Source organism: Rhipicephalus microplus, chromosome 2, assembly GCF_043290135.1.
Source record: "Rhipicephalus microplus isolate Deutch F79 chromosome 2, USDA_Rmic, whole genome shotgun sequence".
Lineage (NCBI taxonomy): Eukaryota > Metazoa > Arthropoda > Arachnida > Ixodida > Ixodidae > Rhipicephalus > Rhipicephalus microplus.
In genome coordinates this window covers 161,888,265-161,915,277 of record NC_134701.1, presented here as the reverse complement: position 1 = coordinate 161,915,277, position 27,013 = coordinate 161,888,265, and the positions used below count along the sequence as shown (strand labels likewise).

Sequence of the window (27,013 nt, the reverse complement as noted above, 5' to 3'; positions counted from 1 at the left end):
ATGCTTCTAGGTGCAGACCGGAAGTGGAAATGAACGTAAAATCGGAAGTCATTTGTTTTGGGCAGCGGCAACGCACACACACACGCACACACACACACACACACACACACACACGCACACACACACGCACACACGCACGCACGCACACACACACGCACACACACACACGCACACACACGCACACACACACACACACACACACACACACACACACACACACACACAAAGGCACGCGTGCGTGCTCGCACATTTGCGTGTCTTTGTGTGAGTCTGTGTTTGCGCGCGCACACACAAGGACAAGCACATGTACACATACATACACTATCTCAATCAATTGAATGCAAGTCAGGGTAGCTTTATTGAAGGCATCAGGGCGTCTCTCCGACTACGCTTCGTATCCAGTCGACGCGCGTGGCGATCCGTGCGTAGACGCCCGGTTTTCTGGGGGCGGCACACTTGAGTCCCCAGGAAGTGGCACCGGCGAGCACGTAGCGACCATCCGCTCGAGCACACTGCAGCGGTCCCCCGGAGTCACCCTGCACGAGTAAGAAAGCATTTGTTGTGTGTGTGCTGGAGTAGAAGCAACGTGTTTTTCACGCCGCGTCTGCGCGTATAGACCTGAACAGCAAGGCATATTGAGTTCCCACAGCTCTCTCAGATTTAACGGTGACTTGTTGATGACCTTAAGAGGGCCTTCGCTCAGCCATAGAGTCTCACCCATAGCTTTTGATGCAGCAGTTGTAGACGCCTGTCCTCGCAAAATGCCTTGCTTACGCGACACAATGTATTGCAATAGCAATTATATGGACAATATTGGCTGGATTTTGCCGATGGCGTCACCCTCGCTCACCGTTTATGTGTACGAAGTACGTATCTATATATGTAAACACAAGAAAAAAAATAATTCAAGAAAGGACTCGTACGCGCGGAATCGAACGCGCTACCTATGAATCGTAAGTTGGAGGCGTTAGCCCCTAAGTCACTGAAAAGCGCCTCCTTAAACGTTGAAACGACAAGCTATTTATATCTACCACTTACCGCTGGTGACGGGTATCTCGGGGGGAACTATTATAGCGTTTCCCGCATTACCAACAAGATGGCGCAATGAGCGCGTTGCCAGATTGTCACGACGCGGCGGCGAGCGCTCTCATCTCCCGTGCGTACTTTGCACCACGGAGAGGGTACGCACTTGCAAACGCTCGCTTATCTCGCGGTGGGGACAATCGTATGCTTGGGGCTTTCACCAGAATGATTCTGTTGTATTTACCGGGCGCCTAATGGTCACTGCACTCGTAGCACAGTGTCAGTTTGCGAAAAGGGCGCGCTTTTTAGACACAGCGAAGTAACAACTGCGACGCTTATTCGTGTTCATCTGCACCTGTGAGTATGTTTTGTGCGTCATTTATGCGTGAGAAATGCGGGACACGTTTCGATCTGCTTGCCATTCGGCACGCGACCTTCCAATTGGTTGCTATCGCGTTCGCTGTTTCGCCTTTGTGGTAAAGCTCACTTTTTTTTATGATGCGAAGCAGCTTTTGCTCGGTGTCATGTTCGTCCTTCTCTCACGCATCCTTCCATCACTGTGCATGGGCCAACTCTCCCCCTGTCCTTCTCTTACGACGCAGGTGGCGTGAGTGCTGCCTCTGCGCTTTGTTTATCCTCTTCGCTTTCTCTCTCTCCGCCACAGCTACGCACTCGGATATAATGTGGAGCGCGCCCGCACCCGTTGCACGCTCCGTCTCAATGGCGCTGTGGACGAAAACGTTGGCATCAGTTGTAGCGGCAGGTAACGTAAGCTGTGACAGCAATGAAATCTGTCAAATCATTAGCGTAAGCAGCACCGCGGAGCAGAACAGCTAGGGCTTGGGACGCTGAACGTAAACGACAACTCCGATAGTGGATTCACAACTCCGAGCTCGCGAAGCTGAACGTAAATGACAACTCCGGCAAGCGAATCTCAAAGCTGTGAGCAACACGAAGCAGAAGGGCAACAGAAACATCGAAGACTTGGCGTGACTAATCAAACAAGTGAGTCCGTGCGTGGACATGCGTGGATGTCAAGATATGATAAATAGGGACGAGTACCACAGGCTCGGGAAGATGACCAACGTCGTACAACACAAAGTACTGCGCGAGATAATCCACCGGCTCACCACACCGTTGACACGTGCAACCATCTCTCGCTTTTTTATTTCTCATAATCACAAAATAATAATTACACCATCTTCCACTAAAGAGAACCATGTGAGGATGCGAATTAGTGCTGGGTGTTCACTTTGCGGTGTGATGAATAACTATACAGTAATTTACACAATGAAGGGGAATCACATAAGCGGTACACAAGATATACACAACTCCACAATCAAATTAAACATACACGGAAACATAAAAATGAAAACAACAAACGGAAACGCAACGGAAAACCAAGCGCTGCTTCACATCCCCTAATGGTTCGCTTTAGTGCGAGATGGTGCAATTTCCCCTAATTACGTTAATTGTCTCTGTCATCTCAAAAAAACAATGTCGACCTTGATTTACAACAATGCACAGAGAGCGAAGAAGACCAGCTTGTTTATTTTACAGTTTAGAAGATGAATGTTTTTTGTTCAATCCAGATGGTCATGAATTATTTGCACCTACGCAGGATCGGCAAAAGGCGGGCTTGCTTGCTTGCTTGCTTGCTTGATTGCTTGTTCTTCTACTTATGGCTCCTACTCACTACAGGGGACTGGCCATGAAAGCGGCGGTTTATATGAAGGGGATATTTAATATTGAAAATGATGAGAAAGAAATCAGAGGACTTTTTGGAAGGACACGTTCCTTCCTTCTTCTTCCTGACTATGAGAAGCAGGAGAATACGATGAACATGAAACTGACTTGATCAGTTCTAGCCTTGAAGAACACAACTCCACTTGTGGAAAGTCGTCTTGAGCCGACTGTGTACAGATTTCTTTCATCCCTATAGGTTATGTATTATTCTGACGTAAACATCCTTGCTCGCACGGCCAAGAACACTCGCCCCACGACATAAAACGTCCACCACTGATGGTAGAGTGAGATATCAAAGTCACCCCGAATATCGATTTCTTCCGTGATTACATCAGCAGAAAATTGTAAGCAACGCGTGCTAAGGAGGGTGGCGGTAAAACCCCATGCCTAGTGCACTGTCAATGAGGTCCGATTAAAATGCTAGATATAGCCAGAAAACTGGGCGATCTAGCAGACCAAAGAAGCTGCTGAGAGACATGGTCTCTCAACCAGCTCCTAGGTGGGAAGCGAGTCGGGTAACCTGCAGGAAGTGAATAAAATTGTTCACTCACTCATAGCAAGGAAATTGGACACTGGTTTGCTGGATGTATCCAGCATTTTACCAGTATTTGATTAAGAGTGTACGACACTGATTAAGCTACGTGGATGTTCACGTAGAAGAACGTCCTCATAGAAGAACGTCCACGTAACGTCCACGTAGCTATGTGGAGGTTAAAGGGGCACTGACATCAAATTCCAAGATCGAGACGTGCCCATCATTCGATCGCTAATTATACATAGGTCTTCTTGGCCAAATTTGAATGGTATCCGTCGCGTGGAAGGTAATTCGATTCGATGTCAAACAGCGTAGAGAAGCTAAGGAGAAAACGGAAGATAGACTGCCCTGCGACATCGACACTTATAGTGCTACGTGTTCGGTGTGATACATTCCACAAATACCAGCCTGAGTGACGATACGCTAGTAACAATGACGTCGACGATCTGAGTGTGTTTTGAGCCGACTCCGTCCATGCTCTCACTAACGGCTCTCCTTGCAGTGTTGTAGCGCGTGTGCGATTCATCGTGACGCATCGACTGATTTTACATGCGCTCCACAGCGTGAGTACGCTCATTCAGACAGACAATACGTGCCAGAATGTCGGGGAACCACTGCGCAGTGAGAATCTGCACGTCGAGGCGGGGGAAAAGCGGAAATTGCGTGGCGTTTCATCCAAGCCACAAACCTCAACGCAAGCCAGTGGGTTGACTTCGTACGCGCCCATGGACAGAGGGACTGAACGCCTCAGAAGAACAGCCTCATTTGCTCGCTTCACTTTGCGTCGAGCTGCTACAGAGTAAATCCTGTGTTGGCGAACGAGGTGGGCTTCACTGGCAGTACGAGGTCCCTTCTCAAGGCTGGGGCTAAAGAGAGAGCGGAAGAACGAGTGGGTGCTACTTATCCTAGCAGGCGGAAAACGCGGGGAGGGACTTTAGTCTACATCATCAGACACAGCTGTAATGACTGCACGTGCGCTCCTAGCAGACGAAATGCCAGTGTACGTGACGTCATCATTTTTGTGAAAGCAGCATCAGCTGTGCGGCGGCCTCGACGTGGCCGCGAGGTAGCACTGACAGCACTACAATTTGGCGGGCTTTCGACCCATTTTTTGAACCACGTGCGATAGCGGATATATTGATTAATATTACAGATATTCATTCGTACCTCGGATGCGTTTTAGGTCGCGAATTGCAACAGGGGGGGGGGGGGGGTCGATAGTTACTTGTTGGCGCGAAAATCTCGACATGAGTAAATTTGATCTCATTGCTCCTGTAAACTACGTGGACCCTGCTTCCTCGCGGAAGCTTTCCGCACTCTAAGTGGTATTGCCCTACCTCTTGGACCGGCGCAAGTTGGCCCATGTGACTATGACATGTGATTACGTTATCCGAAACGTCTTCTCGCATGACACCGCTCGTGACGTCAGGTGACCAGATGACCTAATTTCCTTACATTTTTTGCTGTCGATACCAGGCGCCACATTTGTTTACTGATGAGACGCATGAGGCCTTCACGTTAATGAAATAAATGATTCAATGAGTGTGCATCACCACTAGACACACGAAGGTCCCTTAGAAATTGAGCTTCCAACTCATTGTGTCGTATACAATGCTTTGGTTTCGAGATGTAGTTACAATTAAATAGCAATGTCGACAAAGCTATACTACTAGTTACTGCCTAATTTTCTTGAAAAAATTTACGGAATAAATGCACAATGCCGAAAACGGAGACGGGTGACAAAAACAGTGTTGTCCCTGTTTTCGGCGCCGTATATGTACTCCGTAATATAAAAAAATCACAGCATATACTCTGAGTGAATGATGATGAGTGGGGCAAAGCATACGTCCGTCCATCCGTCCGTCAGTCCGTGCGCGCACACATGCGTCCGATCACGTTCAAGAATGCAGATGGCGCGCGGGTAACATCGACGAGACGCAAGCCAAGGAAGCCGAGCGCAAGCGTCTTCAACGCGCCCGCCGCTCTATTTTGTGCATGCCCCAACAACGATCCGCCACGTACGGCCACTATCCAGGAGACTGAGAGAGGCACTCGTTCTCCGCGCACTCACGCAAAGCGCGCGCAGCAGCCAATCTGAGAGTACCGGCACTTCAGAGAGTAGCGGCAAAGTAAAGCCTTCTTAGAGATGAGACGACATGTGGTCATACATTTCTTTCACCTTATTTTCTTTCTCGTCTCTTTTTCTCTCGCTTACGCGTGACCAGTGACAAGGTTATACTAAAAGGAACTTCGACCCTAAAATTCCGCCAAGCTTCCGTGCTCCTAAAGTGTGAACTTTAAGTAGCACCTATGCAGACGACACGCATTCCGTGGCTAAGGAATAAACCCAAATCACAGACCTTGCATGGCCTCCGAGATTCTCAGCGTGCTGCGGGCACGGCTTCACACACGTTACCGAGAATCAACCCTATAAATGTTCCAGCTTCTGTGTGATTACGTCGCTTTCCTTTTTTTTCTTCAAGCGACTGTGGAGAACTGTAGTACCAGCTACCTGCAAAACATTATGTAAACTTGCTGCTGTGGCTTAGGAAGATAAAGAATCATGGCTGAAATCTTTGTGGTGGGTTGGAATAATTCAACGAGTGGCCCGTTGTGCGATTCACATAGTGCTATTTTGACATTCTACTACTCTATACTACAGATGTTAACACGATTGCCTTTTGTGTCACTTCGCTACACGATCTAAGGTCCTCACCACGTTCACGTCATTGGCTCTATCTGGTGCTGGTATTGCGCAACATTAAATAACCATTATACAAGGCTGAACTCCTCGCGCAAGACAGCCATAACAGCATTTGTCACCGCTGAAGGAGTATGGAGGAAGGCAGTGATATCTTCGCCTAAAAGAAAAATGTCTTATAGCGGAGTTGATAGGACTCGGCCAGAGACAATAAATAGCGGACACAATCGAATATCGTACCTGGCACGCGGAGCGGCCTCCTTCTTCGTATCCAGCGCAGATCATGGTCTCTTCCTTAACCTCGAGATCATGAAAGTCCTTGTAGAACTCAATGCAAGTGGAATGCTTCAGCACAGGCACGTCCACCTTCTGCAATTTGGCCGGCACCTTCCCTCCTTCCGATCCTATTCACGGGGAGAGTCTGAGTGTAAATAATTCTGTCTGTCTGTCTGTCTGTCTGTATGTATGTATGTATGTATGTATGTATGTATGTATGTATGTATGTATGTATGTATGTATGTATGTATGTATGTATGTATGTATGTATGTATGTATGTATGTATGTATGTATGTATGTATGTATGTATGTATGTATGTATGTATGTATGTATGTATGTATGTATGTATGTATGTATGTATGTATGTATGTATGTATGTATGTATGTATGTATGTATGTATGTATGTATGTGTGTGTGTGTGTGTGTGTGTATGTATGTATGTATGTATGTATGTATGTATGTATGTATGTATGTCTTTAAAACGTTGGGGCGGGGGGAGGCAGCTTCTCGGGTCTTAGTAATGAAACGCTATCAAACTCGAATCATGCTCCACAGATTTGCGAGTATGGCGCTCCTGTCCATAGGCTCTCTCGCAATCACGCACTGCTTTTTTTGTTTTCTTTTTGCAGTGACGTTACTTGTGCATCACCTCCACTGCACAATACTTAATATTAAACCAGTATGACTGTATTAATTTAGAGATGGAGCGGTTTTCTAGCTGATGTATGACTTCCTCATTAATGTGTTGAAGTGGTCTAACTCAGCATTCGCGTTGCTATTCTACAGCCATTGCCATAATCCGCCGAGTCGTAGCCTTGTAAAGGGGGTATTTTTAGCTGATTAGGGAAGCCATAGCAATGATCTGGGCTAATCAGGAATGACGTGATGGGAAGTTGATATATAAGAATTGGTTGAAAAGTTAATTGTGTTAATTTCTATAATTACTGCTGCAATCAACGTTCTGTGACAGATACATTCTGTCACAGTAACAGTAACGGCAGAAGTAGTACGGAGAAACCTCCCTTCTGTAATTTTTAAATAATAGGGGACACATTTCTTGAAACACTCTGTTATATATGCAAGGAGGTTTAGTGAATGGAATGGCTTACACATAGACTATCTCGCTAGTTGTGTGTACAAAGCACGAACATATACTGACTGTCCTTGGTGAGTCCCCACCCGCTGATGGTGCAGTTCTGTCCCACAAAGTCCTGGTCCTTCTCGGGCAGGCAGATGGGCATCAAATGCTTGTGCCACCCTTCAAAGTCCAGGGGAGTTTTCAGCTCTAGAAGAGCGTAGTCATTCTCCATCGTGTCTTTGTCCCACTGCGGGTGCTTGATGATCTGCGAATGTTTAAGAATAAACCAGACCACTTGAGAGGGATAAGGAATATATTTACACTTAAGCACACTCTTGCACTGACATAATGTTCATGGGGAACACTGCAGCTCATCTTCGCCTTTTCTTCTGTCCACTCGTGCTCGCGAACTTTCAGAATAGAGAGAGAGAAAGGAAAGTTGGGAGGTCAACCAGATATTGGCATTCGGTTCGCTACCCAGCACTGGGGGTGGGGAAATAGGGGCAAGAAAGAGGGGGTAGAGAGAGAGAGAAGAAAAAAAATGCACGTGCACTCATGAGAAAGCAAAAACGCACACAGAAAGGGCGTTCTGAATACAACCGTTCAGAAAGGCCGGTCAATCGCGAAAAGCGCAATAGCGCTTTCAGGGCCTTCTTATGTGAAGTTGCATCCTGTCGATATTGTAAAATTCTTTCCTCAGACAGAGGTTGATTATCTAATTCGATGAGTTCCTTGCGAAGGTGCAGTCGTTGTCTACTATACTCTAGGCAGTCACGAAGGATATGTCGGATGGTTTCTTCGCAGGCCGCGGTGTCGGCCATCCCAATGCGGAAAGCGTAGGCATTGATAAACGAAATGCCCAACCACAGCCTACATAAAAGGGTCTCGTCTGCTCGGCAAAGCCTCGACGGGACTTGAAGACTTAACGTAGGGTCAAGCGAGTACAGTCGGGCATGCTTGAAGTGCGGCTGATTACATTGTGACGTGGTTTTTTGGCGAGCAAGCCTGCGGAGCTTTCGTGCAGCATCTTTCATAGAAAGTGGTAGCAGCAGTTCATGGTCTTCTGCGTGCGCTGAGCGGGCAGCTTCATCGGCCCGTTCATTGCCGATGATTCCAAAGTGACGGCGTTACCACCGAAATGTAATTTGGTGCCTTTTCTCAGTTAGGTGGTATATAACCTCTGCTATCTATAGTACCAGCTGCTCGTGCGGTTCGCTGCGTAAGGCTGATAGTAGAAACTGCAGTGCCACCTTCGAGTCGCAGAAAATAGTCCACTTGCGTGTAGGTTGCTCAATGCCAAATCTTAACGCAGTACGAAGGGCTGCCAATTCTGCTGCTGTTGATGTTTTTGCGTGGGATGTCTTGAATTTGATCGTCGTGATTAACCTTGGTATCACGACTGCTCTGGTTGAGCTGTTCGGCCGAAGTCATCCGTCCGTGTATAAATGTATGGAGTCTTGTCTTGGTATTTTTCATACAAGAGACGTAGTGTGAGCTGCTTAAAAGCCGGGGACGACAAATCGGTTTTTTTCTGGACGCGAAGTATAGTAATATTAACAACTGGTTGAGCGAGCCACCATGGTGGAGTCACAGGTCTAGCGGCAGGAGAGAACGAAGTTGGAATCGACTCACCATGTGCGGTCACTGTTTTGCAGTAAGATGTGTGTGGTTGGTGAATTCTTCAACATTCTCCGCCCTCCCCCCCGAAAAGCGCGCAGTTCGAGTCATCTAAGACAACGAAAGTTCAATAGGGTAGAGATGTTGTACACCTCTTCATTGGCTGTAGTTAGAAAGAACATGCTCTGATGTTCCGATCTCGTCCTCGGTATCGCTGTATGATTCTTTCAGTCTTCCAAAGTTGCCGCGGCGCTTCATCTTCATAAGCGAGCACTAAGTCACCCTGTTTAAGACTATCAGAATCTTGAGCTTGAACACTGGCGTGGTGTGCAGAACGGAGACTGAGAAGGTATACGCCATTCTCTATCTCATACAAAACTGCTCAATTAGATGTGCGCTTGGAATGCATTTTCTTATAGGTGTTGCTAGAAGCTTGAAAAGTCAATGTCTTGTTCGTGGATGGGAACGCCAGTGATTTTTTTACAAGTCAAGAAAGGGGCTGGGGTCGGTACTTCTGGTGATGACGACAAGTATGTGAGAGGTCTGGAGTTGATAATGGCTTTTACCTTGCACAAGACTGTGGTCAACTCTTCAGGCGTGAGCTTTTGGTGACCAAGAATTTTCCGTAGGATGGACTTCGCTGTTTTTATTCTTCTTTCCCAGAAGCCTTCTCACCATGTGGCCCTTTCTGCAAGAAACGTCCATTCAAGCTTTCTTTGAGAGCAGTATTCTTGAAACTTGCCATGGAACAATGCACTTGTAAAGAGGCGATTTCTTTTGAAGTCTTCTTGAAGGTTTGTGCAGTGTCTATATATATAACAGCAGGTAATCCACGACCTGAGGTGAACCTTCGAAAGGCTAGCATGAAGCTGTCGCCTTATACACTGGAGATCAGTTCTGAGTGGATAGGTCTCGTGACAGCACTCGTGAATAGAGCCATGTAACTCTTCGAAGATGATTTGTCCATTTTCACGTAAAGCGAACTGGCGAAATCTATTCCCACAGGCTGAAAAGGATCGGAGCGACACACTCTTTCTCTTGGCAAGGGTGCCACAGTTGCGGTCGCTGGTTTAGCTCTATACTTTGCACATGCATTACATCCACGCTATAGTGGCGATGTTGTCGTTTTCTAAAGCACTCTCAGGTATAATGAGGCGCATGTCCACTTATCGACGTGACGTGCACGTTTCTTTGAGTCGATTGATGATCCCTCTCATGGTTGTGATATCGTTCGCACACACCTTCACATTCGTAGAATGGCTGTCACTTTTGTTGATGAGCCGGCGTAACTCAGAGTCCCAGCCTGGCTTTCCGTTGCATCGCTGACATCTCCGTCACCGGAATTGTCCTCCGCCGGCTTTCCGAGATGCTGTCTTCTGGTAGGCATGGCGTGTAGAACTCCCGACGGGTCTTCGGCACCACTTGTTGAAGAATAAACCAGACCAGTTGGGAGAGATGAGGAATATATTTACATCAAAGCATACCCTTGCACTCACATAATATTCATTGCGAACGCCGCAGCTGATCTTCGTCTTCTTCTTTCCTCTGTTCGGTCGCGCTCGCGATATTTCAGAATAGAAAGAGAGAAAGAGAGAGAAAGAGAGAGAGAGAAAGGCTGGGAGGTTAACCAGATATTGGCATCCGGTTTGCTACCCAGCACTGGGGGTGGGAAAATAGGGGCAAGAAAAAGAGGGTCGAGAGAAAGAGAGAGATGGAAAAAAACGCACGTGCACTCATGAGAAAGCAAAAACGCACACAGGAAGGGCGTTTTTGCTTTCTCGTGCTTTAACATCGTACACGGAACCGCATACGGCAGTCTGGTTGAGTGCTTCGTACGCACCTTCTATAGTCGCAACTTCTACTCACAAAGTCTGACTGGAAAACCACCACGATTGCCAGTGGCTCATGCCGTCAGATCAATGCTGCGAGCTTTAGGTGTTCCAGGACGCCCTCAATTAAGCACAGGCACAATCTCTCCATGATGGCAGCTGGCGAATCGAAGCTAGTTAGTTCTTCAGCGAATGGCCACAACCTACGTTAAGAGAATCGGCCGCAAATCGGGCGAGAGACCGTACAATGATTTGAGAGGAATGGAGAGGATGACCAGCGTAAACAGAAGTTACCAAACATTAAGTTGTGATGAATATGCTAAGCGTTACTAAATATAGCGCATATCTGCTTTTCCCTTATGTATGACGAAAATCGTCATAGATGTATGGCATTCAAAAAAAAATTATAAACACTTGAACTCAGCTGAACAGCATAATAATCGATTCGCTATTTAAAAAAAACCTTGATACCTCCATCATAGCAATCGGTATGAAATGAAAGTGAAGTGGGTCCTTACAGAAGAAATTGAACTTTTACTGTACATTGATACAAGAGAGCTTGCACAATGTGTATTGGTGTATGACAGTTACCGCACCGTTTAACTTGGATGCATACACGATGACGGTTCCTTGGTGGTACATCTGTAACCCGACGACTATCATCTATGATCAGTGATAAAACGAACCATTTTGGTATTAAATGTTTGGTGTAGCTGTACGGTGAGATCATAATCAGAAAACGTGGTGTGACAGTCCAAAGAGTGTCACAGATTGGACGCTGCATTTTGGCTAATGTACCCTGATGGATGTTTCTAGGCCGACTTGGTTGAACCGCGGCCTAAAACTCTTTCGCGTTCATATTCAAATTGCCGCACTTGGAAGAACAATATTGTACGTTGCATAGGATTTTACTCCCCACATTTTGGCTAAATAGTGAAAATGTTGGGTAGGCCGGAATTGCTTATGCCTATCTTCAATATCTGCGATATCATCCAGCCACTATGGCAATACCCAAGCACATCAAAAAGTGCTACCAGTTGCTAATAATACTTGGTATGCAATTAAGAGGTAAAGCCTGCATATTTCTTGCTCTAAAATTGTTTCGCTTGTTGCATAACTGACATATATGCGGATAAAGTGTGCTCTCCTCTTGTTTTCATGTTAACCCTTATATTTTCTCTCATGCTTTTCATGTAGTAGTATAGAAATGCTGTACAAATTCTAGGCGTGAATTTAGCACGCTGTACACTGCGTACCTTTCGCACTTGGATGGCTTCATCGGTGTCGTCCTTCTTGGTGATGTCTTCCTCTCCCACTACGACGGTGAAGTCTGACGGAAACGTGAGCAACCTGCATAATGATATCTAGTCGTTCAGAAAGAGTTTTGCTTTTTTTTCTAGCAGTCCTTGTCACTCCTTGACAGATGTCTCTACAGACGAATTCTCTAAGAAAAATTGCATACGAAAATGGAGTTAATCAGTCTGGCCGATTATGAGCTTGGCTTTGAAAGTCAATGATGCCGCCATCGTCGTCCCCTCCATGCAACAGGCCTTACCAATAACCCGACTTTGATCATTGAATTGGTCGGCCTCATCACCGCTCATAATTTGACTTTATACACAAAGCAAGCCTGTGCGAGTATTTTTGAATAAAAGATTATTATACATAAGGGTCGGCCAGCTCGTCGGAGTGGTCACCTGAGGCACCTCCATCATGATCGATGGAGGGTGGGAAGGGACAGGGGTTAATCCCCTTTTCCCCCACTTCGCCCGGTGAAAACTGCTGGACTTTAAAAAAACTTTATTCATTCATTCATGAATTCATTGATGTTTAAAGGCAGACGTAAAAAATGCGGCATGATGATATTGCATGCTTATCATTTTGTCTCTGTTATGTAATTCTGATTGGCATCACCAGATTCACGAACAGATGCAAGTCAGCTTCTTAGAAATGTTTAATCATTCAGCCCATCCAGCTTGCCACCATATGCTCTTATTTTGAGAGCAGAGGCATCTTCGACCCTCAACTTGCACTCAATTTACTCGTTACTGGTTGGCTGGCACATAGCCGAGCCTTCATCTCGCAGTGCATAGTAAAGACATCGAAACAAGGACGCTGTAAGTAATACGCTTATAAAATGAACTCGTGTGCTCCCAAGGATCTCCGCTGCACTCCATTTTATATCTTCGTTTGAACTACAATGCATACAACCCAGGCACGATGCGGGAAGATGTATACTTGTATGCCAATACGGAGTGTCTAGAGAGGAGGAAGATTAGGGCCGCAGTGGGTAACGCCTTTAGCGAGAGGAGCCGAGCGCGAGCTGTTCTCCCGAGTGCTGTGATTCCTGCGTCGGTTGTTGCCGCCCGCTTTCCGCATCAATATACCGGCTGTGGAAGTACTACTTACACCAATAAAACCCGTTTCAGAGTGGTGGAGGTGCTGGGTAACTCAACCTGGAACTCCGCAACAGGAAACTACCTGCCATCCCAGAAATGGCTGAAGAAAACACCCAGCAAGGTACGACCCAACCTCCGATAATCATCGTGCCCACTGCGCTACGCGTGCGCGATCCACCTTTTTTCGATGGTACCGATGAGCAAGACGTAGAAAATTGTCTGTCGACGTTTGAAAAGGTAGGCGCAAGCAACAAGTGGGACGACCCTTCGAAGCTGCAATATGTACCCTTCTACCTGAAATTGGTAGCGAGCTTCTGGTTTAAGAACCACCACTCGGAATTCACCACTTGGGGTGCTTTTAAGCTACGCATTACCGATTTATTCGGTCACCCCGAGGTACGCAAGCTCCGTGCCGAACAGCGTCTACGGGGACGCGCACAGCTTCAGGGAGAAGGCTTCACAAGCTACATCTAGGTGTGCTCGACTTGTGCAAGCGCCTTGACACTTCAATAATCGAAGCAGACAAGATCAAACACATCTTGAAAGGGATAGATGACGACGCCTTCCAGATGCTGCTGGCCAAGGGCCCACGTACCATGTCCGAAATCACCACTCTTTGCCAGAGCTTCGAGGATTTGCGCAAACAACGTGTCATGACACGGCGGCCAGCGGCTACCGATGAAACTCTTACGGCATTGACCATGGGTGGAGACCACAGCACAATCATGTCGGAAATCAACGATATGCGCGCGAGGAGGTGGCCCGACAACTTTCGTGCTTGTTGTATCTACCAGCAACGGAACCCTCTTCTGAGCGTATCGCGCCCGCCATCAGGCAGGTAATACAGGCGCAGGTCTCTGAGGCACAGCCATCCGTCTCTCAGACAGCACCCGTCACCGCGCCATTGACTTACGCTTCTGTTGCTGCTACTCCGCCACGACCTCCGCTTGGGCCGACTCCCCAGCTTGTACGAGTATCAACGACGCCATTTCCAGCAACACAACAGCGTTATAATGGAAACCCTTGGTGCACAGTTGACAATCACCCGATCTGTTACGCATGCGGATATCCAGGTCACGTGGCGCGCTTCTGTCGCCAGCGCTTCGCAACGGGCCCTGCTGCAGCTACGAGGTGCTCTGACTACTCTTTACCGGCCCCGTACAACGCGCAACGAGAACTGCCACGTTAATGCGACCGACAATCAGTGGAACGCGACCCATCACCAACCGAACTAGACCACCCCGCTGCCGACTACCGGCCATTAGGTCCCCGTCGCTCATCCTCATCACGCCGCTACCATTCTCCGTCCCCTCTGCGTCGCCGACCGAACCCCGTACAGGCGGAAAACTGATTGCCGCAGCTCCGGAGGCACGAGCTGTGAAACCGTCGCATAGTACAAGTCCTCGCCGTCCCCCACAAACGTTCTGGAAGTGTTTGCTGAAGGTCTACGAGAGAGAGAGAGAGAGATAGAGAGAGAGAGAGAGATAAAGATGCAAGGAAAGGCAGGGAGGTTAAGCAGACGCACATCCGGTTTGCTACCCTGCACTGTGGAAAGGATAAATGAGAGAAAAGAGGTTGCAGAAAGATGAGAAGGTACACACAATCACGAGCACACTCGGGGAGCACACACAGTCTACAGGTGGTCGCTCAGGTTTGTTGACATTAGGTAAAGTAGCAGTGCTTTAGTTGCTTTCAGCGCAACTGAGGCAGATGCCCAAGGTCCTAGTATCTTCTGCACACAAAATGGTCCGGGGTCAAGTTGATTCAAAACCATCCGGAGCTGGCATCGCTGTGTGTCGTAGCAAGCGCAGCTGCACAGGACGTGTTTGATGGTCTCTTCAGCTCCGCAGTAGTCGCATGTAGGAGTGTCTGCCATACCAATGCGAAAGGAGTACACCTTTGTAAATGCAACAAGGCGGCATAACAGTGTCGCATCGGAGCGGGAAAGTTGTGATGGTAGCTTTAGCTTGAGCGAAGGATCCAGTTCATAAAATTGACACCTTTGGAAGCTGGTAGACGACCAGAACGTGCGTGTGAGATCTCGAGCCAGCAGGTAAGGTTGTCTTGCTGCATCATTCCTTGATAGAGGAATCGGGACTACACGGGTTTCTTCATGGGCTGAGCGGGCTGCATCATCGGCTAATTGATTTCCGGTAATAACGATATGTCCAGGCAGCCATTGATATATAATATCATGCCCTCGTGCTAGAGCTTCATGATGGCAATGTCTTATTTCTTGTACCAATTGGTCATGACTCCTCCTACGCATGGCAGACTGCATACTCTGAAGCGCTGCCTTCGAATCACAGAATATGACCCATTTTCCTGGACGTTCTTGAACGAGATATTGTAAAGCAGCCCTTATAGCAGCAAGCTCTGATGCCGTAGATGTAGTCATATGCGACAACTTAAACTTGATTGTCATTGCTGCAGCCGGAATTACAGTGGCACCTGATGAGCTGCTGGACGAGACGGACCCATCAGTGTATATCTGCGTTCGGTCTAAGTACAACTCATGTAATAATAGCAGTGGTCTACGAACTCTTGCGCTTGTTGACACGGGTGCCGCCGTATCTGTGATGAATAAAAACTCTGCCGTTTGATACGAAAAGTAACGATGCCGCCTTCCGACGTTTTGCTGAATACCGTGAGTGCGCAACCAATTCGACCAGTCGGAGCATGTACGGGGAGAGTAATCATTCAAGACGTCCTGTACCACATCGAATTTCTCGTGTTGACCACTTGTTCCCACGACGTGATACTTGGATGGGATTTTTCGTCGCACCACCCACGCCGTAACTGACTGCGCTCGCATGCAGGTGGAATTTTCTGTGTTTTCAGATGCGCCATCTACCGACAATGAGCGCACTCACCTTGGCAAGCTTCTTGTTGCTTCCGACGTTGATGTTCCTCCTCTTAGTGCCATCGTTGTCCCCGTCAATCGCACTGAATTGTCCGGCTCTACCGTTGTGTTCTCCCCATCTAACGTTTTCAGTCACCGCCACGGTACGTCTCTGCCGTACGGCGTTCTGCCACCTCACCAAGGTACTTCCGGAATTGTCGTTTGCAATCCTAGCTCATGCCCTCTCACCTTAAGAGCTCACGAAACACTGGGCTATGTTCATCCTGTTGATGACACCGTTATTGTGCCTATTGAGTCCCGCGACCCTGGCCAGCAACTTCAACTGAACGATGTTACTCCTCTTTTTACGTGAGATGACTACTCCTAAATATCTTCAATCGTTCCATCGACAGCAAGCTTCCTCCGGATCAACGGGACCAGCTAATAGCTCTTCTACATGAATTCCGAGATTCATTTGACCTTCCTCAAAAGGCACTGAGTCAAACTAACACCGTCGCTCACACAATCTACACTGGAACGCACCCTCCTTTGCGGCAACGCCCCTACTGCGTATCACCCAAGGAACGAAGTCTAATTACAGAGCAGGTGGACGATGTGCTTCAGCGCGGTGTAATCAAACCATCTTTTAGCCCCTGGTCTTCACCTGTTGTGCTAAGATGGTTTAATTAGATTTTGCGTCAACTACCGGTGACTGAACAATATTACACGGAAAGGTGCATACCCTCTTCCCTGCATCGACGACGCTATCGATTGCCTACAAGGTGCCGAATTCTTTTCTTCGCTGGACTTACGTTCAGGTTACTGGCAAGTTCCGATGGCAGAGTGTGACCGTCCCAAAACAGCGTTCGTTACGCCGGATGGCCCCTATGAATTCATGGTTATGCCATCCGATCTGTGCAATGCACCTGCAACGTTTGAACGAATGATGGACAGCATTTTACGCGGCCTTAAATGGCAGATTTGCTTATGTTACCTTGATGATGTTGTCATATTCTCTCCTGATTTTCCTACTCACGTCGGCCGTCTGCGCGCAATTCTTCAGTGTCTTACTAAGGCAAACCTCCAGCTTAACCTAAAGAAGTGCTGCTTTGGGGCTCGCCAACTTACTATATACTTGGTCACGTTGTGTCAAAGGGTAGAATTCGTCCCGACGCAGACAAACTTTGAGCCGTAGCCGACGTTCCGAAGCAGACTTCACTCAAAGAACTTAGGAGCTTCAACGGCTTGTGCTCGTAAAATCGCCGTTTCGTCCACAACTTTGCATCAATAATAGCCCCACTTACGCAACTACTGAACGGTCCAGCTAATCTTTCTAACTGGACCCCGGCATGTGACGAAGCCTTCCTTACACTGCGCCGCGTGCTTACGTCCCCACCCATTCTACGCCATTACGACCCAAGTGCCCCTACTGAAGTGCACACAGATGCCAGTGGCGTTGGTCTGGGAGCAGTACTCGCGCAACAAAAGCCCGGTATTCCCGAATACGTCGTCGCATATGCAAGCCGCGCACTGACGAAAGCGGAAATGAACTACTCAGTAACTGAAAAAGAATGCCTCGCAATCGTTTGGGCTTTAAGCAAGTTTCGTCCTTACTTGTACGGACAAAGTTTCGACGTTGTGACAGATCGTTACGCAATTTCTTGGTTGGCGTCGCTAAAAGAACCTTCAGGTCGCCTTAGACGTTGGGCTCTTCGCATCCAAGAATTCGACATTGGTGTCGTCTACCGCCCAGGACGAAAGCACTCTGATGCGGACACCCTCTCACGATCACCAGTGAGATCCAGCGCAGACCTGCATTCGGACGCCAATTTCTCCATCACTCTCATTTCCGTCTCAAGCATGTCGTCTGAACAGCGGAAAGACCCATGGATAACATCTCTCCTTAACATTCTTTTTGACTCTTCAACGTCTGCGTACCCACGTGCTCTTCGCCGCCAAGCCACACATTTCGTGATACGGGACGCGCAACTATACCGCAGAAACTACCACGTGGATGGCCGTAAATGGCTCTTGGTTATACCACGCTACATGCGATGTGATGCCTGTGCGTATTTCCATACCGACCCATAACATGCTCACGCTGGTGTGTTAAAAACATATCAGCGGATCTGCCAGCGTTACTACTGGTGTGGTATGTACACTTTTGTACAAAAACACATTCTGTCCTGTTCATTATGCCAACGACGAATGACAGTGGCCCATTCACCCGGATATTATAGCCTCTACCGTGTCCAGCGCGCCCGTTCGACCGCACTGGAATCCTTACACTGCCGCTGGAAATCGATGGATCATTGTCGCCGTTGACCATCTGACGAGGTATATTGAAACAGCTCCACTACCTATGGCTGGTGCCCGTGACGTAGCCAATTTCGTTTTGCGATGCTTCGTACTGCATCACGGGGCTTCACGTGAACTACTGAGTGATCGAGGGCGTGTATTTTTATCCGAAGTTGGACAACTCCTTCAGGCATGCCGCACGGTGCACTGCACCTCTACAGCCTACCACCCACAGACCAACGGTCTGAGTGCTTCAACCGAACGCTAGAAGACATGCTCGCCATGTATGTCAATTCTGACCAATCGAACTGGGATGTCATTCTCCCATTTGTGACCTATGCGTACAACACCGCGACGCAGTCAACCACAGGCTTCTCGCCTTTCTTTCTTCTATATGGACGTGAGCCATGCTCCACTTGACACCATTCTGCCGTATCGTCCCGACGTCTTTGAGTTCAACCCTCTTTCTGAAATTCGCCACCACGCTGAAGAGTGTCGTGAGTTGGCCCGATAATTCACCTCGGACAAGCAAGCACTCAAAAAAGATCGCCACGACCGTGACCAGCAAGTCGAGACTTTTGCCGTGGGCTCACTCGTCTGGCTCCGACTGCCTTTCCACTCCCCAGGCCTGTCCTCTAAATTTGCCCCCAAGTTTCACAGTCCTTATCGCGTCGTCTAACGTCGGTCTCCTATCACATACGTGATCGAGCCGGTCACGCCATCTACAGACAGGCGATGCCTTGGTCGTGAGACTGTCCACATGAGTCGTCTCAAGCCCTATCACGACCCACTCCTACTCTCGTCACCTTGACTTGCCAGGATGGCTCGTCTTCGTCGCCGGGGTAATATAGAGAGGAAGAATATTATGTGCCGCAGTGTGTCACGCCTTTAGCGAGAGGAGCCGAGCGTGAGCTGTTCTCCCGAGCGCTGTGATTCCTGCGTCGGTTGCTGCCGCCCACTTTCCGCATCAATAGACCTGCTGTGCAAGTACTACTTACACCAATAAACCCCGTTTTAAGTCTAACAATGTTTGCCAGCATTGCCTCCGTGGTCAGGGATATTTGAAGTGTGAGGGCGAGGAGCATTGCTCAGATCATTAACGAATTGTTTTAAAAAAATAGCACTAAAATGTATAAACTGCCTTGGATAAATAGATAGGCTTTTTACTAGAAAAAAAAAGGAGGACTGAAGACCTGTGATGAGCTGGTGAGGGTACATATATATCCTAAAGAGCAACAATATATTCATTTTAAATAACAAATTGCACTCTGAAAACTCGAATGGCCCATGTTTCGCTATCATAGGTTCTTATAGAAGATAAAATCAGGGTTGAAGTGTTACATTTAAATTTCGCGCCGAAATATCTGTGCGTAACATCGAAATTTCAGAGTCTACTTTTCGTATTCCAGCGACACAGGTCCGATTAAATTTTCTGAAACTCCGTATGCTATGTCAGTGGCACCCATAGATGACGATGTACTTTATTTTGATATATTGGCAGCTACGCACGACCCACTAGACGCCTTCAAAATTGATGACGTCACGGTGCTTGGTGCGAGAATCTCAATGCGGCGTCTCCATGCGCATTTTCTTCTTTTTTTTCGCGCGTTTTCTCGCTTGCCACGTGTAGCGTCGAGGTAAGAGGAAGATCGTAAAGTTGTACTCTGTTAGTACACTTAAAGTAGTTCTGCTCCTTACTGACTGTTTTGAAATATTTGCGTGCGCAGCCGCCCCCCTCCCCCTTTTTTGAAATTTCAGGGCTGTGCTTCGTCAAGTCTAGACCGGCGATGTGACGCCTATTAGCGGCCTTGCGGAGTACCAAGAGTGAGGCTTGGTAGAGAAGCAAAGGGAGGTGCACCGTGTTGAAAAACGAGGCAAACAGCGTAAGGAAGCTATGAACAACCCAGACGAGAGGTTCAAGTGCTTTTCTTGTTGATTCCGTCCCCAAGACTCTAAAAGTGCACGAGGTCTCGCAGAGTCCCGTAAAAGGACTCGCGGAATATTGTCCTAGCGATGACGTCGAAGATCGCCAAGATTTGTGGCTTCATGCGCGTAAAATCACATGGGGACGTTATCGCATGATCTATAGCTGCGAGGTCAAAGGCGCACCGATCACGGAGGCTGTGCAAAAAAAAGTACGTGAGTGGCAGAAAGCTTGCGATGTAAACGCATCCGGAGGCAGCACAAAATCACGTTAGGTGCAGAATGCTATTTATTGGAGGAATGCAGGAAGGACTTGACTGCGAAGAGGAAGAAGACGGCGTTAGCCTTCGAGTCGTCTTAGGCGAATGCATGGGAGAACATGTAAATTGATGGAAACTAATGTATTGATTGCTGTGGTTTAACGTCTGGCAACCACGATATGATTATGAGAGGTAGGTGTGTGGGGTTTAACGTCCCAAACCACCATAAGATTATGAGAGACGCGGTAGTGGAGGGCTCCGGAAATTTTGACCACCTGGGGTTCTTCAACGTGCCCCCAAATCTGAGCACACGGGCCTACAACATTTCCGCCTCCATTGGAAATGCAGCCGCCGCAGCCGGGATTCGATCCCTTGACCTGTGGGTCAGCAGCCGAGTGCCTTAGCCACTAGACCACTGCGGCGGGGCGAATATGATTATGAGAGACGCCGGAGTGGAGGTATCCGGAAAGTTTTGACAACCTGTGGTTCTTTAACACAAGGGGTGTCGGCAGGGGGGGTGGTGCAAAAGGCGCAAGTGCACCGCCTAAGCTACACCAGTGCTTTTTCCTTACCCGGCCGCGATGCAACTTGGCTTTGCAGCCCCCCTTCCCTCCCCCAAGGCACATGTCGCCAACGGTCGTGCGCGTGCACCGCAATCTAAAGTACACGGGCCTCAGGCATTTCAGCCTCCTTCAAGAATGCGGCCACCACAGCCCATTGCATTTTGTGTGATCAATAGCAAAAGAAAAAAAATGGCAGCATATCCACGGAGTGAATGATGGGTAGTGGGGCGAAGCATTCGTCCGTCCATTCGTTCTTGCTTCCGTCCGTTCCTGCGTACGTCTGTGTAACCGTCCATGCGTCCATCCACCCGTTCGCGCGTGCGTCTGTTCGTGCGTCCGTCCCCGCGTTCGTCCATGCATCCGCGCCTGCATCCGCGCCTGCATCCGTTCATGCGTCCATTCATGCATCTGTCTGTGTGTCCGTTCATCCATCTATTCAGCACTCCAAGTACCACCATCTCGCATCTTTTAATCATATATTCTCCAAATAGAAGCACCGCCATCCAGTGGACATTTCAAGGACTAAACGGGAGGTGACACATGCACACTTTCTTACGGCTTGCGTTTCGGGTTTACTTCCCACCTTTAACCACCTCGAGTTCATGGTATATACTAGTTCACTGTATTCATGGCTATGCGGCCCAACGCTCGCTAAACCTTTCTAAAACCAAGGAGGTTACACCCAGCGAGTATAACGTAGCAACCCTTTCTTGTCAGATCGTGCTCAATGTACATGTCAATAGCTGCTAATGGGGATCGCAGCGTGCGCGTTACCTAAAGGCCGAATGCTCCTGTCTCTCATTCCCCCTTAGCAGCCATTAACATGTGCATTGAGCACTATCTTTTATTGTTCAACAGCGCACAGAAGAAATCTCTCACCGGAACCACCTTGGAGGTCAAAATCGTAAGGACCGCTATTTCGGGTATGTGCCACTAATGGTTACGTACTACGAGGGACTTACAAGCCACGCCATAAGGAGCTTCGCCCCTAAAACTCTCACAAAGCCAGGTCTTACTGCCGTGTCTCTTACACAAGAGTCTGCCGCTATACAGTGCGTTCTCGCTCATCCAGTTGCGATTCGTCTTGCAGCCTCTGCGTTTGTCGAAGACGAAGATGGCATGCTCGACTGGTACCTTTCTATTTGTAACGGGGGGCCGTGCATTGGCGGCCGTGCAAGAAACAAAATGTATACACAGGCGCCATTTCGTCGTAAGTTTGACGAATGACAGCTTCTGTATTCGCCATTCTGGACAGTGTTGTCTCTTGGTTTTCATTTTTTTCTTGTCAGTCTCCTCTTTACATTATTTTATGACGAATAGACATGGTGGCTTCACCCTCAAAGTAGTCTTAAAGGAACCGGCAACTGGCCAGAACGCGTGGTAAGATGCTGACACAAATGGAGACACCGCAATTAATAGAGACAGATTGAAGCTCCTTTTTCGCGATCTGACTACATGCCTATTTTAGGTCGTGTGTAATACCAGCGAAAAACTGGCATGTCACTCGGGGGCAGAGCCTTGACTTTGGATTATGGAGTCGTTTACTTAGCTGTACGTACAGTCTCTTTTTCATGCGCACTATAGTTAGTGCTCAGAATTACTGTATGTATTTCACTTCTACGTAATTACTTGTACGAACTTCGGTTTAATGAATATTTATTAATAACGAACTTTTATAACATCCCCGGCGGTTTTCCAATGCATTAAGGGCAAAACCCTCAGTTGAAGGAACTTCTGAACAGTCAATATTTCAGTCGAACGAACTTGATCTGCTGATTCACGCTTATGTCTGAGATCAATTGAACTTCTGTGCTGTGCAGCACTGGCGGATACACGATAAGTGACGCCCCCCCCCCCCCCCCCAATCTCCCATCCATCTGTGACGGTGCAAAATTGCTTGGGCATGCAGTGCCACCGAGGCAAAGCAGGCGCGCGGGAGACGAAAATGACTTCGGTACCTGCGCACAGCTATCAGATTCGGAAATCGTTTGCAGTACTAGTCCGAACGGCAAAAATGAGCGTGGTGAAGAGGTTGTAATGACTACCGAAGTTTTGGTATATTTAACCGAGGCTGCAGGATATATTAGTAAGTTACGATCGAGACTTTGTGTCACAGCAACCAAGGTGTGCCAGAAGCAGTGCACGGAAACGTAGATTCTCTGGATAGTTTGGTCTCCTCTCGCGCTTTACGGGTGCCAGTCTAAATAAAAATCACAGAATTCTTTTTAAAATAATTTACCTTTCTCGCGTTTCACATTATTCGTGCTGTACCGAATGCTGTAGCGTATTTTGATGAATATTCAGTTTAGGGATCTTTCAGTCAAGTGAAGTATTCCCTTGGGTCCAATTAAATTCACTAATTTGAATTATTCCCCGTGACCGCTCTATCATGTGCTGCTTAGGCGGTACAGGGAGTTACACACTGGAAAGCGGCCCTGCTTTTGCGGACTGCTGGGACATATAGGGCCGCAGCGACCACCGCGCTCAAATACCAACTGCTCTCTCGCTCACCTTCCACAGTTTTGTGTGTGTGTCTGAGACTAAACAGTTGGAGCACAACGAAAAATATTTATTGCAAGTGTTTCTCGGCGTTTCCCGATTTGCCATAACGTAATTACACACTGCGACCGGTAAACTTTTTAAATAGGTCAGGCAGAAATCGCTTTTCGGTGTATTTAAGGAATAGGTAGGTGTATATATATAGCAATAATAAACACCGATGAAAATAAGTTAAAAACCATTCATCAGGCTCTCACCCTGTGACGCAGTGTGCAGCTGTGAGGACGTAGCGGCTGTTGATGATGGAACCTCCGCAGGCGTGTCCCCGATCCTGGTTGACCACTGGTATCACGCGGCGTAGCGATATCTGCCAGGGAAACTCGAGCCGCCCGGCTTGTTCGCCACCAACGATCCTCTGGTGCTGAGAGTAGTAACTGGGCCCACGGACACCACACCCTGTAATGGTAATGAAAAAAAAATGTTTGTATATCCACGCGGTGAATGATGGAGAGTGAGGCGAAGCATCCGTCCTTCCATGCGTTCATCTGTGTGACCGTCCGTCCATGCGTCCGTCTGTGTGACCGTCCATGCGTCCATTCGCCCGGCCATGCGTGCGTCTGTTCATGCGTCCATCCCTGCGTTCGTCGATGCTTCCGCCCCTGCGTCCATCCGCCCGTGCAGCCATCCATGCGTCCGTCCATGCATCTGTCTGTGTGTCCGTTCGTCCATCTATTCAACACTCCAAGTACCACCATCTCACATCTTTTCATCCTATATTCCACATATAGAAGCACCGCCATCCAGCGGACATTCCAAGGACTAAACGAGAGGTGGAACAGGCACACTCTCTCACGGCTGGCGCTTCGTGTTTATTTCCAACCTTTAACCACCTCGAGCTCATGGTATATACTAGTTCACTGTATTCATGGCACTGCGGCCCAACGCTCGCTAAACCTTCCTAAAACCAAGGAGGTTACGCCCAGCGAGTATAATGTAGCAACCCTTTCTTGTCAGATAGTGCTCAATGTACATGCCAATGGCTGCTAATAGAGAATGGGAGACAGGAGAATTCGGCTTTTAGTTAACGCACACGCTGCGAATTTTTTATTGTTCAACAACGCACACGAGAAATCTTCCACCAGCACCACCTCGCAGGTCAAAGCGTAAGACATGTTACGTACTACGACGAGGGACGAACGGGCGCCGCTTTAAGGAGCTTCAAACCTAAAATTCTTGGAAGCCATTGGCGGTATACTAGCCACACCATATTTGTTTCATGCGCATCGGAAGATGTGTATTACAAACGCAATTATATTCAAAGGGAAACCTTATCTATTTGTCAAAAAAAAAAAGAATATTCATAATCGAATAAGAATTTGTCGGGCTTTACGGCATGAAAGTGCACTGTTGCACAAAACTCATCCTATAACCATCCAATTTGAAACACAGAAGAAAGCATCGATCCTCCTTAGCCTTCAATAGCTTAATACCACCGATTTGATCTGCTTTTATCGGTGAAATAGAGAAGTCGTTATTACACTTATGAGTTAAATTTTAGCGCATCTTTTTGGCTTATTTAGTACATCGTCATCAAAAGCAAGTTCTTATATATACCAAGATGCCGTCCTGATATGGACACAACCAAGTACGGTTTTGAACAGTGTATACTCAAACAGACTATCTGAAAGGTATTAACTTTTGCGACAAACAAATAAGCCATTGAGAAAATTGATCTCATTTATAGTAGACATCAGTAACATTTACACAGAACATCTCAACAAAACCGAACCTGAAACAAGACTAAATGTAACGCGAAGCTTAAATCACAACGTCCTTGAGGGAAGATGAATGAGCTCACTTTGTTCGCCGCACGCATTGCTCTCAGTAACCGCCACAAACAGAAGTGTTATTACAGCGAACATGTTTCCAGTTGATTCCCAGGTGTAGTCTGGAAAGCTTGTTCTCCGTTTTTTCGGCTTGAGTTACACAGACAAGCGGCCGTTCAACGACTCTCCGCAAAGCGAAAAAGAGTTCTTTCCTCATCGTTGCTCCTTGCGGTTTTATTGTTATCCGCCGGAGGGAGATTAATGACTACGGCGACCGGAGTGTTTAGCGTCTGTGGGTCCAGTTGATGCGGGCGACTAGGTCAGCGAACCCGGCTCACAGCGTACTTTCTGTCATCACGACAAGTAAAGCAGGTGTAATACCCCTGTCACACGGCAAATGCAATGCCATTTACAACGAATGACATTAAGGGGGTATGGTAGGGTAAACCACCTGAAAAATTGAATTTGCAATTTTAATACAAAAACATCGGCCCGAATCTACATGTTACACTGTAAACATCGTCGAAAGACGATGTTTACAGTGTAACATAAGAGAGTGAACAAAGCGTTTATTTTATGTTCTGCGCAAGAAAATCGGTGAATGGTATACTGAAGGCGCTGCGTTAGAGTGCCTCGAGTGTGTAGCGGAAGCAAACAAGCGCATCTAGGCACGTTAGACACGAGCGCCATCTGGCAGTTATCTTCGAAAACGAAGGCGTGCGCGACCGCGGAGAAAGGTGCGTGCCAGTCTCGTAGATGATAAGGTGTAGAATGCAGTGCGACGGGCAGGTGCCACCACCGTGTCATCGTAGCAAAGCGTCGGAAACACCTTCTTGAGCATCGCGTTGCACTCTCAGCACAGCGCGCTAAACGCTACAGTCCTTAGAGTTACTTGTTTGTGCCTTTTCTATAGTATAAGGGCACACATACAAAACATAGACGTGTTGCTATGACGTCTCAGATATGCGCAATATTTGCTTTTTTAATTGAAAATCGCACAACTATGAACGCTCAACCTTGAGCAATATTGGTGGGTGCTGCGGATGGGGTTGGTCGTTTGGTGCCGTTTGAGGTATTGTTAGGGCGAACAAACAGACAAATGTACAGACAGACAGACAAAATTTTTTTTCGTCGAAAGTCCCCAAGAAAGACCATCGTCTTTAAAAAAATCCACTGTACTCGGCAGAACAAGCCTGTGGATGCCCGACGTTGAGCGGCCACTCCAGGTGGTTTAAATGCCGCGCTGAAGCGCGGCGCGCGCCCTCTGGCGTAAGCAGTAGGCGCACGTAAAACTTTGTTTTTCTCTAATTTCGTTTTCTGTACATTTTTCAACTTCAGTGTACCTTTTCTCAAAATTATTGAATTGATTAGGATAAAACTTTGTATGCGTGAGCTACAACAAGTTAGAAACAATCTGAACTGAAAAAAAATTTCTCATTTCATAAAAAGTGAGGTCGTAAAAAATTACACAACAATATGCATCCTCCGTCGCACTGTACAAGCAGTATTTCTATTTTTACAAATATTCTATGGAAAATGTAATTTTTGCTTTAGTTCAAATGTAACCTATGGGTCTCTACAAACACACGGCTGAA

The 27,013-nt window shown here is 47.6% G+C and overlaps 1 protein-coding gene across 1 annotated transcript; it reads right to left on the bottom strand.

Moving 5' to 3' along the window:
• Nucleotides 1-339: 339 nt before the first annotated feature.
• Nucleotides 340-25,610, bottom strand: LOC119170626 (trypsin-1-like). The gene is made up of 6 exons (XM_037421844.2): nt 25,451-25,610; nt 23,850-24,048; nt 12,065-12,158; nt 7,444-7,627; nt 6,246-6,409; nt 340-536 (listed from the first exon to the last, which is right to left on the bottom strand). The coding sequence occupies exons 1-6, from the start codon at nt 25,512-25,514 to the stop codon at nt 369-371; spliced, it is 873 nt and encodes a 290-aa protein (XP_037277741.1). The 5' UTR covers nt 25,515-25,610; the 3' UTR covers nt 340-368.
• Between the last annotated feature and the right edge of the window lie 1,403 nt (nt 25,611-27,013).